Below are 16,775 nucleotides of genomic sequence, written 5' to 3' on the forward strand. Positions count from 1 at the left end.
CTTACAAGGAATATTCTTAGATCTCTCAATTTTTCTTCCTACTTTCTTACTTCACTTATGGCATACATAATCTTTTTCTCTTGGGCCTTAACTTCCTCCATGGGACTTTCCTCGAAAACACTTCAGTAGAAAACTTATTCAATATATGTACGTGCTAAAAATCATAAACAATGTATACAATTTTTTAGGATCACTATTTATCAACAAATAAATCTCTGTCTATAACGCAGTCCACTCTTTACTGAAAGACACGCTAATATCACATTTTATTTGAGAAAATCTAAATAAATTCAACGAAATCTTGATATTGGGGACAACATAAATAACATTAACAATACATAACATCGTTCATACAATAAAACCTATTAGTAATGTCTTCCAAATTTGCAATTACACAAAACTATAATGCTATGGGATTCGATAAAGCCCTTCTCTCATTTCATTTCACATTTCAAAATGATACATAATTTAGTAAATAGCCATCAAGGTTGATTCTCCAAGCACATGCCCCTCTATAGCATCCAAAGTTTTCTCCTTAGTCACCTACAATTAATTCATCAGATTTCAAAAATAATAAACTATATAAACAAAAATAAATTTAACAAATATGCATATATATACCTTGTTACCAAGATGAAGCTCATCATCCAAAGCATAGAGTTTAAACTGCAACCTATGACCATGATTTGGCAACCTAGGACCACGCCAACCAGGTTGTTTCCAATCATTGTTCCCTTCTTTCATCTTAGAATACTCTCCACCCATCTCCTCCTCTTTGCCAGAGAATCCCTCCGGCAATCCTTTCACGGTCGGAGGGATATTCACCACGACCCAATGAGTCCATGGCACGAGAGGCTCGTTTGGCTCGGGTGCATCGATATCTTCAACCACGATAGCAAGAGTTTTTGTTCCCTCTGGTAGGTTGTACCATTCCAATGGTGGTGATATGTTTTTCTTTGCTCCTTGTCCTTCGTCTGTGTAGTGTCTTGGTAGTCTGGCTTCGTTTGTTATTGTTGGTGATACCAACTTGAATTCTTGACTTCCATCACTAGCCATTTTTTGTCTCTTGGATTTTTTTCTTTGTTTCTTTCTTGGTTTTTGTGATGATTGTGTTGTGTGATTTTGCGTTATTATAGGAAGAAGATGAGAGAATGGTGATTTATGGAGTGTGACATGTGTAGAGACAATGATAAAATTAATGTGTGTGGAATGTCTCAGGGAGAGTAACAGGTGTTGCTATACGTGGAGGATTTGGAGTGTTCTAGATTTAGACGGAATTTAAGGATCTTGTGATAAGAAAACAAGTGGAAAAGAGAAACAATCTCGAACATACGTGTGAAAGATGAAATTACTTTTGTCTCTAGTGGTTATCTTTGTTTCTCTTTTTTACAAATATAAATTACATTATTAAGCAAAAGGGAAGCAATACAAATAGGTGAAATTTTAAAGACCATGTCTAGCATAAAATATGTTTGTCTTAGTAAAAGTATGAACAATCCTATTTTTATTGTTTTTAATAAATGTAGAGAATTTAAACAAAATTAATTTAAAATTTAAATTTACTTTAAAACATAAATGAATGAGTGAGAAAATTGATGAAAATGAATCAATTAGAATCTATTTATTTATTATTATATATTAATATCTTCAAATTTATATTGTCGCCATATCATCACATTTAGTGCCACATTATTAAAATAATTTTACTTATTATTACATTAAGACCCTTAGTTAATCAATTGTTGTAATAGTGAATATGTTATTTTCAATTAGGGGCGTGTGACCGTAATGATAAATTAGGTTGCACATAACGATTATCTTAAATAATAGTGGTAAATTTATAAATGTCGTTTCCTTAAGGGATTTTTCATCAGATTATGCATCCTCACTAGATTTTTTCACCCTATCATCTTCACCGTCCTCGATCGCTTTCTCACTGTCACTGACAATTTTACTATTCATGATATTTTTTTTCGTCCATCTTTTCCAAAGGAATCTCAACCCTAGGGAAGGGAATTAAAATTGCTCGATCGCCTGGTGAAAGGCAATAAGAACACCCTAGACACCTTTGTCGACACGGTAGTATAATATTTCTCCAATCTCTGACGAGTTCTTTTTTCTCCTTTAGAGCATTCTGAGCAACAATCACTTGGGAAGACGACTCCCCCAGTAGAAGTATTAGCTTTTTCCAGAGCCTTCTCTTTTCAACCAGGGTCCCTAGTAGGTTGACGACCCGTCACCAAGTCTGATGGCGCACTATGGGTTTTCGTTCCTTCTAAAGACTAGAAAGCTTACAAGCCTCGGTTTTCCAACATTCAACCACTTCCTAACAACGTTTTAGATCTGCTTGAAGTCTTGGCACCTTTTCTTGAAGAGAAATTTGCTTGCAAATGGAAGCATCATACTTACTCTTTCAATGTTCCTTTTCTTTGGGTAGATTACCGGGGGCAAGTATTTCACCTCGACCAACAGCCGACAAGGTCACCAAGGAAGCCCCACAAAACAAATGATATGTCATCTCAGCCACCAATTTCATTTTTCATGTGTTATAGAGACCTTATACATCTACGGCATCTCACTCTGAGAAAGAATTTCGCACTCCTTGAGATGTCTGAGGCACCCGAGAAGAAAGGGTGGACAAAAGTTTGGCAAACTTCACATTAGAAACCTCAAGAGAAATCCTAGTGGCTCTAGAGTCAGAGCTATTTGTTCTTTTTTCGGGACCCTCTTCGGCTGGATATTTATCTCGTCTCCTTTTGTTTTGATCATCATCAGAAGAGAGGGAGAGATTGTACAACCTCTCATTCCTCGTCCCACCTCTGTTGGCTTGACCCGACGGAGGAAGGACAAATTGTGAAACGACAATGGTAGAGGGTTGTTTGGCAATGATGACCACATACTGTTACTCGTTGGTCGAGTCTGATGGACCAGAAGAAGGAAGTGCCCTAGAAACACTCGTATCATCCATTGCTTTCCTCCCCTCATAAAGTTTCATGTGGGACGCCATAGATTCTACATGCGAAGAAAGGTTGTTAGTGCCTGAAATAAAATAAAAAAGTCAAATTCCCCTTCTCACCAAAAAGCCGTCTCCTCTCCTTGGCATTTGAAGCGTCCAAGATAGTTCAAAAATTAATTAATCATCTTTGCTGCTTCATGGACCCTACCTTCTCGGGATTATTTCCCTTTTTAAAACCTAATTATTCACAGAAGGTCACCAGGTCCTTTTCCAATGACTCCTCATTCGGGGCCAGCTTATCATCAGCAAACGAGTACTTAACAAAATCCAGTTTAAAATGGTCCTAGAACCAATATTTCCTAACCCTCTCTTGGCATCGAGAGGAAGAAGAAGCAAGATCAAGAACCTCACTGCTAACCTTGCAAAAAAATAATTTAGCCTCTAGACTCAAAGGAATCACCAAAATATAATTATCATTGAGGTTATTCCAACTATTTATATAAACACCGATCATTCAGGTAGACGGGCTGATAGAAATTGATCCCTGACCATAAATGGATTCCTTTGAAGGGCATGATATGTGTATTTTTGAAAATGGATTCTACAAAAATATATTTCAAAATATTATAAGTTTTTCTTAGTTTGTTTTTTATAAATTAAAAGATTGAATTGTTCATTCTATAATATAAGTATACATTATTGAAGATCAAAATATAGTCAAAATCACAATTTTTTCAAAAAGTTGTATCTTAAAAATGATTTTTATGAAAAGCTATTTGAAATAGCTTCAAAATTAAGTGATTTTTTAAAAATTTGATATCCAAAAAAAGTTTCGATAAAATGATGAAATACCTAAAATAACATTTTAAGAATAACCATTCAAACCAAATTTTCATTTGAAACTTTTATGAAAAGTTTCTTTTTAAATTTTTTTTACACTAAAATATATAACACTATAAAAATCATTTTTAAAAAAAGCCAAAACAAACGGACCCAGAGAACAAGTTAAATAAAGTTCTAACGGATATCTCAAATCCTCGGTACCCACACTAATGTTGGAACATTTTGAGGAAAAGAGGACGAATGAAGCTGGAAAAGGGCTATACTCAAATTATTCAAAATAACTTCTTCAAAAATAGTTAAGGGTAGCCTAAACCTCAGTCGATTAAAGAGACATTCATAGAAAGGGGCGACACACCCATCATTGTAACTATAAATTATTTTACCCTCATCAATATGGAAAATCGGTCAATCAGAAGACGAGCCCACTTCTATCTGTGCATCTTTCACTTTCTTTGCATAGCTATAAACAGAAACGGTCCCTGTAAGCTCGGGGTCAACCCAAATATAACGTCTAGAATCAGGAGGTTGAACTAAAGCCATATGCCATCGTTTTACCATGTCTTCCCAATAAGCACATAAAATAGAATGTTGGTTAGAAGTTGGATTGTTGTTCCTAAAGGCAAGAAGCTCCATAATCTACTCATCAGTGGGTTCTGGATCACACACTCCGCTAAAAGTTTCAAAATAATAAAGAATCCTTATCTCATTCTAGGAAGCAAGGGCCACTTCCATTTCTTCACGATCTCATACAGATGAAGTTAAGTGATCAACTACTTCTGTATAAGTCGGAGTATATGAGTCACCCCCCTCATTCCTATCAAAAGGTCTGAGAGGGCCACTTTTATACTCAAAAGAACCTCCCTCAATCCCATAATCATCACTAAGAACTATCAAATTAGGGTCATTAACTTCCAATCACTACTACATAAAAGCCATTTAACCACGGTTGGAAAAGGGATACCATCGTGGTTGACCAACCGTGGTGAGGTAGGGTTTTTACTGTGAAATTCGGTAAACAAAAAAAGTTTGATTTTACTTAAGGGATTAAACTCAAAAAGATCCTATGACATATTGTGTGAAAATCATAAGTTTGAAATAGATTTGACATCAGAGTCGAAATTGAAAGAAACTTAAAAGAGATTACTGAAATTAAATTCAATGTAATAAATGACTTGAAAGTAAAGACTTTATTTTATAAAATGGAACACATATATGTACATTCTTATGACTCTTTTCTCACAAACACACGAATACTCTGAGTTTACAGAATTTGTGTACAATTGTGGACCCTTAAAGTTATAAGTGAATTCTACTTATATACTAATTCTAACCTAACTGTCTGCAACCATCGACTAAGAAAATTATGCCACGTCTTCGTCTCCATGCAGCCTTCTCCTTCAACAAGTATCCATGTGTCCTCAAATAACTGTCTGATCTTATCCACTTACACCTCATACAATTGCGTGAAGAATAAACAATTTGAGTACTCTGAATTTCACTGAGTCCCAAGACCAGTAAAATTGTAACACCCTTCTAAATACCCCAAATATTTAATAACAACAATACATATATCAGAGTAATTACGCACCAAGGGTGTCACACAATACTAACAACATAATAATAACTGTCATGCTCATTATTTAATCCAAATAACATTTTAGCACAATTCGCAGCGGATATAAATTAGCTCAAACATTCCAAAATCGTATAACGTATTACATGAAAATGGTTCAACAACCAATCAACAAAACAATTAAAACATCCCGTCCCGATGTTACATCTATCAGAGCATGACCCCCTAAAGCGACTACACTAGACTCCAAGCATTAGCTTCTACTCAACTCATTGCTCGTTACCTGAAAAATAACTGTAAGGGTGAGTTTCTCAATCAATATAACAAGCATTATAATTCATCATGTAATGCTAAGTAATTTAACACGTTTCATCACCCAAATCAGATTACACATACAACGACGGCAGTTATCAACTCAATAACAACATAAAATGCAACTCAACAACGACATAAGATGCAACTCAATGAGACTCGACTCTTCATGCATGTGGTACCATTCAGAGTAAAACTCCCAACTGAAATCATTGCCATTTTAGTGGGCATCAAGGCATAAGCCTTCAACTTTCAACTTAAAATTTTGCCAATCCAGGCCAACGTGGTGTGAGCAAAGCTCCATAAATTTTGCCAATCCAGGCCAACGTGGTGTGAGCAAAGCTCCGACTTAATGCATATGAATGTTCATGGCATACACGACTTTAAACTGTCAACAACATAATAATAACAGCAACACAACAGCGTTTTCAACAAAAATCAACTCGAAATCAACTTTGGCTCACCAAGCCTACAACTCGGTATTTTCAACAACTTTCCGTAAACGGAACAACTCAGCAACATACTTGTATCAACATTTCGTAACATAAACTCAACAAAATTACTCATCACCATTACCTAGAATAGGCCAATCACCAAATATGGAAGACAACATGAAAATATCAATTTTTCCACTCTGCAACATACGATTTGAAGGCTTTGAGTCGACCATAGGGGTCAGCTCAAAGCTCGCAGGTCGGCGCAAAGGCTCTGCTCAACTGGAGGGAGTCAGCGCAAGAACTTCTTGCGTCGACGCATAGGGTCGACGCTTACTCACGGGTCGGCGCAAAAATGCCTTGCGTCGACGCATACAGTCGACGCGTGCCCAACGGGTCAGCGCACGCCGACTCTATGGTCGACCGCTCGCGCGCAGACTCAGATTTCTGAGTTATTCCAGGGTTCCGTTCCGTTAGCTTACGCTCATCCGGTTTTCCGGCCGTTCCCTCATCTAAAACCATCTCTACACAGAACAATTTGTCTTGTAAATTGGCAGCGCCGATTCAAGTTTTTAATTGGGATTCGTGCCATAGTCTAATTTTACGACTCACACAACTATCGATTCAATTTACAGATTTGAACACAGTTTATCCAACATCAATTTCAGCATATACAGTCCCAATTAGGGTTAAATCAACGGTTTCTCACTACCCACGACATGTTAATCTATAATACCCGTTAAGCGACGATAAACCCCCCTTACCTGAGTTTCTCCGGCAATTCTTTGAACTCAAGCTCTTCCTCTTCTCCAACTTTCTTCCTCTTGCTCTGCCTCTGCCCTTTTCCTCTTCTCTGCAGTTTCTCTGTTTTCACGTGAAAAACTTCTTTACCAAATGGGATTCTCTTTCCTCATTTCACACTTATATATTTTCCACTAATTATTATTCCAAATAATAATAATAATAATAATAATAATAATCAAATAATTCAATTTATTTAATTAAATTATTAAATGTATTATTAACTTAATTAAATAATCCTCTTATTTAATTCGGGGTGTTACAACTCTCCCCTACTAAAAGAGTTTTCGTCCTCGAAAACATACCTCAAGCAAATAACTCTGGATAAGACTCCTTCATCCGACTCTCAAGTTCCCATGTCATGCTTTCGCCCGTAGCTCCCAACCAAACGACTTTAACCAACACAATCTCTTTTCCTCGAAGAGTCTTTGTTTCACGATCTTCAACTCGTACAGGCTTTGTCTCTACTGTTAAATTATCTCGCACTTGTACATCATCCATACTAACCACATGAGACGGATCTGAGATATACTTCCGAAGCTGCGACACATGGAATACATCATGCAAATTCGAAAGATTAGGTGGTAATGCCACCCGATAAGCAACTTTTCCAACTCGTTCTAAGATTTGATACGGACCAATGAAGCGAGGAGTGAGCTTTTTAGACTTCAAAGCCCTCCCAACTCCGGTCACAGGCGTGACTCTCAAAAACACATGGTCACCAGCTTGAAATTCTAAATCCTTCTTCCGCTTGTCATGGTAACTCTTCTGCCTACTCTGAGAAGCTTTCATCTTCTCCCGGATAAACTTCACTTTCTCGGTAGTTTCTCGAACTAACTCTGGTCCGAGTACTACACTCTCACCAGATTCGTGCCAACACAACGGAGTTCTACATCTACGACCATATAATGCTTCAAAAGGCGCCATTCCGATACTAGAATGGAAACTATTGTTGTATGTGAACTCGATCAATGGAAGATAAGTATCCCACGAACCTCCTTGTTCAAGAACACAAGCTCTCAGTAAATCCTCCAATGACTGAATAGTCCTCTCAGTTTGGCCATCAGTTTGAGGATGATATGCCGAACTCAACCTCAACTTAGATCCCAACGAATCTTGCAAACTTTTCCAAAATCCCGATGTAAACCTCGGATCTCTGTCCGACACAATACACAGAGGAACACCATGCAACTTTACAACTACTCGAATGTAAATCTCTGCCAACTTCGCAATTGGGTAAGTGATATTAATAGGTATGAAGTGAGCCGACTTCGTGAGCCTATCAACGATCACCCAAATCGAATCATGCCCTCGTAAGGTAGCAGGCAGCCCCGTTACAAAGTCCATAGAAATGCTATCCCATTTCCATTCTGGAACTTCCAACGGTTGCATCAACCCAGCAGGCTTCTGATGCTCAATCTTCGACTTCTGACAAGTCAAGCACGCATACACAAAACGAGCCACATCTCTTTTCATTCCTGGCCACCAAAATAATTTCTTTAAATCCTGATACATTTTAGTAGCTCCTGGATGAATACTCAAACTGCTTCTATGACCCTCCTCTAGAATACTTCTCTTCAAAATCGCGTCGTCAGGAATACAAATTCTTTCCCCTAATTTCAACACACCTCTCGCATCAACCGTAAAGTCACTTTTCTCTGATTGACCACAACGATTAAGGATATCTACTAATTTCACATCCAATTTCTGTGCCTCTCGGATACTATCCATAAAATCATTATTAATCTTTAGCATTCCTAGCATTACACTCTGCGGTGTTACTTCGCAAACCAAACTCATATCCCGAAATTGCTCAATTAATTCCAACTCCTTAATCATCATTGCTGACACATGCAAGGTCTTTCTACTTAAAGCATCGGCCACAACATTTGCTTTTCCTGGATGATAATTCAAACCGAAATCATAATCCTTGAGCAGTTCGAACCACCTACGTTGTCTCATGTTCAGCTCTTTCTGATCAAATAGATACTTTAAACTTTTATGATCGCTGAAAACTTCGAATCTGGAACCATAAAGGTAATGCCTCCAAAGTTTTAGCGCAAACACTACAGCAGCAAGTTCAAGATCATGCGTAGGATAGTTCTTTTCATGAATTCTTAACTGTCGCGACGCATAAGCAATTACTTTATTATTTTGCATGAGCACACCTCCCAAACCCATCAACGAAGCATCACAGTAAATTATAAACGGTTCCTCCGGATTTGGCAAAGTCAAAACCGGCGCCGACGTCAATCTCCTCTTTAATTCATTAAAACTCTCTTCGCACTGAACGTCCCACACGAAAGCTTTACCTTTGCAAGTTAGTTTAGTCAACGGAAGTGCTAACTTAGAAAATCCTTCAATAAATCTTCTATAATATCCAGCTAATCCCAAAAAGCTTCTAATCTCGGTAACCGACCTAGGAGTCTCCCATTGCAATACAGCTTCTACCTTGGAAGGATCTACAGCAATACCCTTTCCTGACATTACATGGCCGAGAAAACTGACTTCTCTTAACCAAAACTCACACTTGGACAACTTCGCATACAATTTCTTATCTTTCAAAACCTCCAATACTAATCTCAAATGTTCCTGGTGCTCTCCTTCGGACTTAGAGTAAATCAAAATATCATCAATAAATACTACCACAAAATGATCCAGATAAGTATGGAAAATACGATTCATGTATTCCATAAATACTCCCGGCGCATTAGTCACACCGAAAGGCATCACAGAATACTCATAATGTCCATACCGAGTTCTGAACGCTGTCTTCTGGATGTCTTCATCTTTCACTTTGATCTGATGATAGCCCGATCTCAAATCAATTTTACTGAACACGCAAGCACCCACTAATTGATCCATCAAATCATCTATTCTCGGTAGTGGATACTTATTCTTTATCGTTACTTTATTCAATTGTCTATAATCAATACAAAGCCTCATACTACCCTCTTTCTTCTTTACTAGCAACACTGGAGCTCCCCACGGCGACACACTTGGTCTTATAAACTTCTTCTCAAGTAAGTCTTCCAATTGTTTCTTTAATTCATACAATTCAGGTGCCGACATTCTATACGGTGCCATCGAGACAGGCCTAGTACCAGGTACCAGATCAATAGTAAATTCAACTTCCCTCTCTGGCGGCACACTGGGAATTTCATCAGGAAAAACTTCAGGGAATTCTTTCACCACTAACAGTTCTTCTATCTTAGCTTTACTTTCAACCGACAACGTCGCCATCAAAGAAAACATCTGAGCTCCCTCTTTCATCAATTTTCGCAATTCTCTGAAAGGTAATAAGTCAACTCCTTCCTCTTCAGGAGTGGAAAACCTTACCGACTTATGATGACAATTTATATGAACATAATTATACTCTAACCAGTTCATACCAAGAATCACATCCATCCCATCCAACTGCAAACATACTAAATCAACATAGAAATCTCTATCGAAGATCGACAAAGGACATTTCAAACATACCAAAGAAGTAGTTACTGATCCCTTAGCTGGGGTCTCAACAATCAATTCACCATCCAAAGCGGATAATTTTAAACCCAGTCTTCGAGCACAGTCAGCAGAAATAAAACAGTGGGTAGCACCGGTATCAATAATAGTAATTAAAGGAGTACCATTTATGAAACATGTACCTCGGATAAGTCTGTCCTCATAGGAGGTTTGAGTTCCGGTCAATGCGAACACCTTCCCAGTCTGAGATTTCTTTGGCTTCTGACACTGACTTCCAATATGCCCTTCTTCGCCACAATTAAAACAAATCATTTCCTTGTGCTTGCAATCAGCTATTGCATGACCAGTCTTACCACAGCGAAAACACCTCTTTACTTCAGCAGTGCATACATTACTCTTATGACCAACCTGACCACATTTGAAGCAAACTATACCAGCAGGAGCACCTCCCCTACTAGTCCTCTGGGCCGGAGCAGCTACTTGTTTCCCTTTTCCCACTGGAGCATCATACGGCTTGCCACGGTTTTGGTGTTGCTTGCCTCTGCGGTCACTGACAATCTTGCAATGAGCATTATTGTCTTCTTCAAATATCCTGCAGCTATCAACCAGTTCAGTAAAAATGCGTATCTTCTGATACCCAACAGCCTTCTTAATTTCAGAGCGCAATCCGTTCTCAAACTTGATGCACTTTGAAAATTCAGCACCCGCACCAGTGTAATGAGGATAAAATTTGGACAGCTCCACAAATTTCGCAGCATAATCAGTGACAGACATGTTTCCTTGCTTCAGCTCAAGGAACTCAATTTCCTTCTTACCACGGACATCTTCCGGATAATACTTTCTCAGAAATTCTCTACGGAATACATCCCAAGTAATGTCTTCACCTGCCACGGTCAACCTCTCGTGAGTTTCTAGCCACCAGTCATCAGCTTCGACTGCTAGCATGTGAGTACCATACCAAACCTTCTGAGCTGGAGTGCAATCCATAACACGGAAGATTCTCTCAATCTCTTTCAACCATCCCAAGGCTGCATCTGGATCATGCTTCCCTTTAAACACCGGCGGATTCTCTCTTTGAAAAGTCGCCAAGCTACGTGATCCAACATCCCCACCAGCATTTGGCAAGTTCTGCACAGCTTGTGCCATTGCTTGCATTGCGGCAGCCATTGCAGCGTCATTCCTTCCAGCCATTTCAACTTATCAATACAACACAACTTAAGGTTAGATTGGTAACAATACATAATTGTTAGACAGTAACGACACGACAACTGGCCGGACAGACCGACCTGCTCTGATACCACTAATGTAACACCCTTCTAAATACCCCAAATATTTAATAACAACAATACATATATCAGAGTAATTACGCACCAAGGGTGTCACACAATACTAACAACATAATAATAACTGTCATGCTCATTATTTAATCCAAATAACATTTTAGCACAATTCGCAGCGGATATAAATTAGCTCAAACATTCCAAAATCGTATAACGTATTACATGAAAATGGTTCAACAACCAATCAACAAAACAATTAAAACATCCCGTCCCGATGTTACATCTATCAGAGCATGACCCCCTAAAGCGACTACACTAGACTCCAAGCATTAGCTTCTACTCAACTCATTGCTCGTTACCTGAAAAATAACTGTAAGGGTGAGTTTCTCAATCAATATAACAAGCATTATAATTCATCATGTAATGCTAAGTAATTTAACACGTTTCATCACCCAAATCAGATTACACATACAACGACGGCAGTTATCAACTCAATAACAACATAAAATGCAACTCAACAACGACATAAGATGCAACTCAATGAGACTCGACTCTTCATGCATGTGGTACCATTCGGAGTAAAACTCCCAACTGAAATCATTGCCATTTTAGTGGGCATCAAGGCATAAGCCTTCAACTTTCAACTTAAAATTTTGCCAATCCAGGCCAACGTGGTGTGAGCAAAGCTCCATAAATTTTGCCAATCCAGGCCAACGTGGTGTGAGCAAAGCTCCGACTTAATGCATATGAATGTTCATGGCATACACGACTTTAAACTGTCAACAACATAATAATAACAGCAACACAACAGCGTTTTCAACAAAAATCAACTCGAAATCAACTTTGGCTCACCAAGCCTACAACTCGGTATTTTCAACAACTTTCCGTAAACGGAACAACTCAGCAACATACTTGTATCAACATTTCGTAACATAAACTCAACAAAATTACTCATCACCATTACCTAGAATAGGCCAATCACCAAATATGGAAGACAACATGAAAATATCAATTTTTCCACTCTGCAACATACGATTTGAAGGCTTTGAGTCGACCATAGGGGTCAGCTCAAAGCTCGCAGGTCGGCGCAAAGGCTCTGCTCAACTGGAGGGAGTCAGCGCAAGAACTTCTTGCGTCGACGCATAGGGTCGACGCTTACTCACGGGTCGGCGCAAAAATGCCTTGCGTCGACGCATACAGTCGACGCGTGCCCAACGGGTCAGCGCACGCCGACTCTATGGTCGACCGCTCGCGCGCAGACTCAGATTTCTGAGTTATTCCAGGGTTCCGTTAGCTTACGCTCATCCGGTTTTCCGGCCGTTCCCTCATCTAAAACCATCTCTACACAGAACAATTTGTCTTGTAAATTGGCAGCGCCGATTCAAGTTTTTAATTGGGATTCGTGCCATAGTCTAATTTTTACGACTCACACAACTATCGATTCAATTTACAGATTTGAACACAGTTTATCCAACATCAATTTCAGCATATACAGTCCCAATTAGGGTTAAATCAACGGTTTCTCACTACCCACGACATGTTAATCTATAATACCCGTTAAGCGACGATAAACCCCCCTTACCTGAGTTTCTCCGGCAATTCTTTGAACTCAAGCTCTTCCTCTTCTCCAACTTTCTTCCTCTTGCTCTGCCTCTGCCCTTTTCCTCTTCTCTGCAGTTTCTCTGTTTTCACGTGAAAAACTTCTTTACCAAATGGGATTCTCTTTCCTCATTTCACACTTATATATTTTCCACTAATTATTATTCCAAATAATAATAATAATAATAATCAAATAATTCAATTTATTTAATTAAATTATTAAATGTATTATTAACTTAATTAAATAATCCTCTTATTTAATTCGGGGTGTTACAAAAATCCCTAGTCTTTTTGATTGAAAAGTCGACCAAAGTTGGCACCATTTCTCGACAAGTTAAATTCGTCGAGATATACATGGTCGTAATTGACCACTTCAATTTTGGCAATAAGTCCATCATCATATGAAAAACTTATCACATCCTTATAATCAATGATTGTGTTTAAAAATCCGAGGTAACAAATTACCCCCTAAAACGTCATATTTCAACTTTCCTTTTAATCAAGAAGGAGAAAAGTGGCATTTTAAATATTATTTTCGACGTTGTTCAAACTTTTTTACTGACGTCAACGTCATCATTACCACTTTAATGCAAATTGTTGTTTTCCAAAATATCTTTTGAGAAATTCATCATTACTCATATTTTCTAGGAAATCATGGGTTTGCACGGTTTCATTAACTCCTCAAACTATCAACTTTCCCACTTCCTGCGAAATGAAACGTTTCACTCTAAACAAACGTTTGCCACGTGTCTGTCATTGGAAAGATAAACATACCTATAAATACTTCCTTCGCATTCTCTTTCAATCTTTTTCACTTTTGCTTCAACATTTTACACACAAAAAGAACACCCTTTCAACACAAGCTTTTCAAACTCAACAATGGCAGCAACCACTTCATCTTCCAAACTAGACACTGGGAAAAATCCCTTGGCGTTCATGATGCCATCATCAGAAGATGACCAAGGAAAAGAATTCGTACCTGAACCACTAATGGCCAACGAAAAATTGTTATCTGGGCTAATCAGGTACTCAACCCTTTCTGATAAAATTCTTGTGTTCTTAGGATTGTATCCAATAGCTAAGTCACGACCTGGGAAGGTGAAAATTTTCTTCCCATGTTATCCCATTGTCATGCCTTCTGCGTTCGAAGAATGCTCTCTCAACATGTCCTTTATGGAAACACCCACGTGTTTCTTTCGATCTGCTCCCCTACTCAAAACAAAGAGAACATTGCCTGGCTTGATAAAGTCCAACTTAAGAGAAAAAAACCAATGGGAGAAACTAGGAATCTTCAAATTAATTCAAATATCTAGAATTGGCCCTAGGTATAACCCTACCATGTTCCTTGCATCGAAATTCTTCTAGGAAGGTTTAACAAACACATTTCAATTCCCTTGTGGAATGCTCACACCGACCTTAATCGACGCAACGGTTATCATAGGACTTAAGCCTACAGGTGAAACCTTCACCCAAACAATAGAAACCGAAAATGATTTCATCTTTGAACATTTTATCTTCAAAATTTACATCACTGACCACCATAAGAAAAACACTGTAGAAGTCTCCGACCAAGAACATATCTCCTTCTTAACCCTTTGCCTCTCTTACTATTTATTCTACTCGAGCTCTTTACAGATACCCAAGAAATATGTCCCTCTAGAAATCCAACTCCATAAGGGTCGAAATATTTCTCTAGGCAAGAGGCTTTTTGAAGGAGGAAGAGCGATCCAAAACGCAACGGAATTTAAAATTTCTCCTTTAGTGATCCTTACGAATGGGCATGATCAGTGATAGAATCGTTACCTCTTGTGGCGATTGTAACCTTTGATGCAGATCTACGGAGCAATCATGAACGTTGAACGATGACAACGCCTCTACTCAATCCACACGAACGGATTCCTTCAATCTCAGTGCTAGCTGCTACGAATGAAGGCTTTGAGTGAGAGAGAGAGAGAGAGAGAGAGAGAGAGAGAGAGAAAAACGAAATTGCAACTGCACAAATGCTTCTGCACAAGGGTTCTATTTATAGAACCACTTGTGTGGGCAATAAGCTAAAAAACCCACTTAAGTGTATGTGGCTCATATCTTATAATATACCAAAATCACTTAAGCGCGTGGTACCTTACCATATTTCGTATTCTACTTAAGTACACCGTACCTTACGATGTTCTACAATTCACTTAAGTGCACCATACCTTACGGTGTTCCTTAGTTACTCTATCTCTCATCAATCCGTCCTTTTGTGTGTGACCCTGTAGGTTTTCGCGGCATTAGCAATTATATTAAATCACATATTTAACATAATAAACAATGAGCGGTATCTAGCAACACATCACTGCTACCCAAGACACAAAAATGTCATGTGATCTGACAAATCCTTTTGTGATAATACTTATGTGTACAATTACCCTTTTGCCCTTATGTCTATATTGAACATAAGGCATAGACCGTGTCATCCTTTTCCAGTTCAATATTGGGCCCATAAACATTTATCTTGTTACACAGGATGGACCACTTCCATCTAGGTCACTCATGTCCCTTAGCATGCTTCATGGAGTACCCATCAACTGTCTTTATGGTCATCTAGTTACGGACAACGTTTGATCAGCAATAAGGCACTCGACTCTACATCTAGGGTCCATAGTGGTTTCAGGTCGAAGGGTGGTATACACCACTATCACCATGAGAATAACTTATGACACTTTGCATAACATTCTATATAGTATTCTCATAGCGGGTCAATCCAGTATAAATATTACTCTTAATATTCATACCTATGTTTAAGACTTGATAACTCGTTATCCATGATCCATGAGATGTGATCATCAGTCTATATACATAATAATCTTAATGCTTTAATGTTATCCCACTTCACAATAAAGCTCGACTACGGATACTTTAAGAATAATGTCCTTATGTTTAATGTGATCTCATGATTAAGTCACACTTGATACATTAAACGGACTAGCTATTCTAGGGACTTTATTAAACAAACATAATAAAGAAAAAGCCTTTTATTATTAATAAATAATTCGATACAAGTACCAAAAGTATTGGCCTCTAGTGCTTACACCAACAATCTCCCACTAGCACTAGAGCCAATCAGGCATACCCCTAATGCCTATAGATCTAGTATGGCCATCATGCTTCTGCTGCGCAAAAGGCTTTGTCAGTGGGTCAGCAATATTGTCAAGTGTAGGTACTCTGCATATTTTCACATCTCCTCTATCTATTATCTCTTGAATGAGGTGATAACGTTTAAGTATGTGTTTGGATCGTTGGTGAGATCTAGGCTCCTTAGCTTGTGCGATAGCACCATTGTTATCACAATAGAGACCAATGGGATTCACAATGCTAGGAACTATGCCAAGTTCACTAATGAACTTTTTGATCCAAACAGCTTCCTTTGCTGCACTTGAGGCAGCAATATACTCGGCCTCGGTTGTAGAACCAGCAACTGTATCTTGCTTTGAACTTTTCCAACTCACAGCGCCACCGTTTAAGCAAAA

The 16,775-nt window shown here is 38.4% G+C and overlaps 1 protein-coding gene across 1 annotated transcript; it reads right to left on the bottom strand.

The window, feature by feature from the left end:
* Positions 1-307: 307 nt before the first annotated feature.
* Positions 308-1,237, bottom strand: LOC127106554 (uncharacterized). The gene is made up of 2 exons (XM_051043836.1): positions 622-1,237; positions 308-543 (listed from the first exon to the last, which is right to left on the bottom strand). The coding sequence occupies exons 1-2, from the start codon at positions 1,054-1,056 to the stop codon at positions 469-471; spliced, it is 510 nt and encodes a 169-aa protein (XP_050899793.1). The 5' UTR covers positions 1,057-1,237; the 3' UTR covers positions 308-468.
* Between the last annotated feature and the right edge of the window lie 15,538 nt (positions 1,238-16,775).

The sequence above is a fragment of the Lathyrus oleraceus genome, chromosome 7 (genome assembly GCF_024323335.1).
Source record: "Lathyrus oleraceus cultivar Zhongwan6 chromosome 7, CAAS_Psat_ZW6_1.0, whole genome shotgun sequence".
Lineage (NCBI taxonomy): Eukaryota > Viridiplantae > Streptophyta > Magnoliopsida > Fabales > Fabaceae > Lathyrus > Lathyrus oleraceus.

Excerpts from the sequence above, each read along its gene's own strand:
- LOC127106554 (XM_051043836.1), bottom strand. The coding sequence starts at position 1,056 with ATGGCTAGTGATGGAAGTCAAGAATTCAAGTTGGTATCACCAACAATA. Across the intron at positions 544-621 it reads AGCTTCATCTTGGTAACAAG|GTGACTAAGGAGAAAACTTT; the intron begins GTATATATATGC and ends AATTAATTGTAG.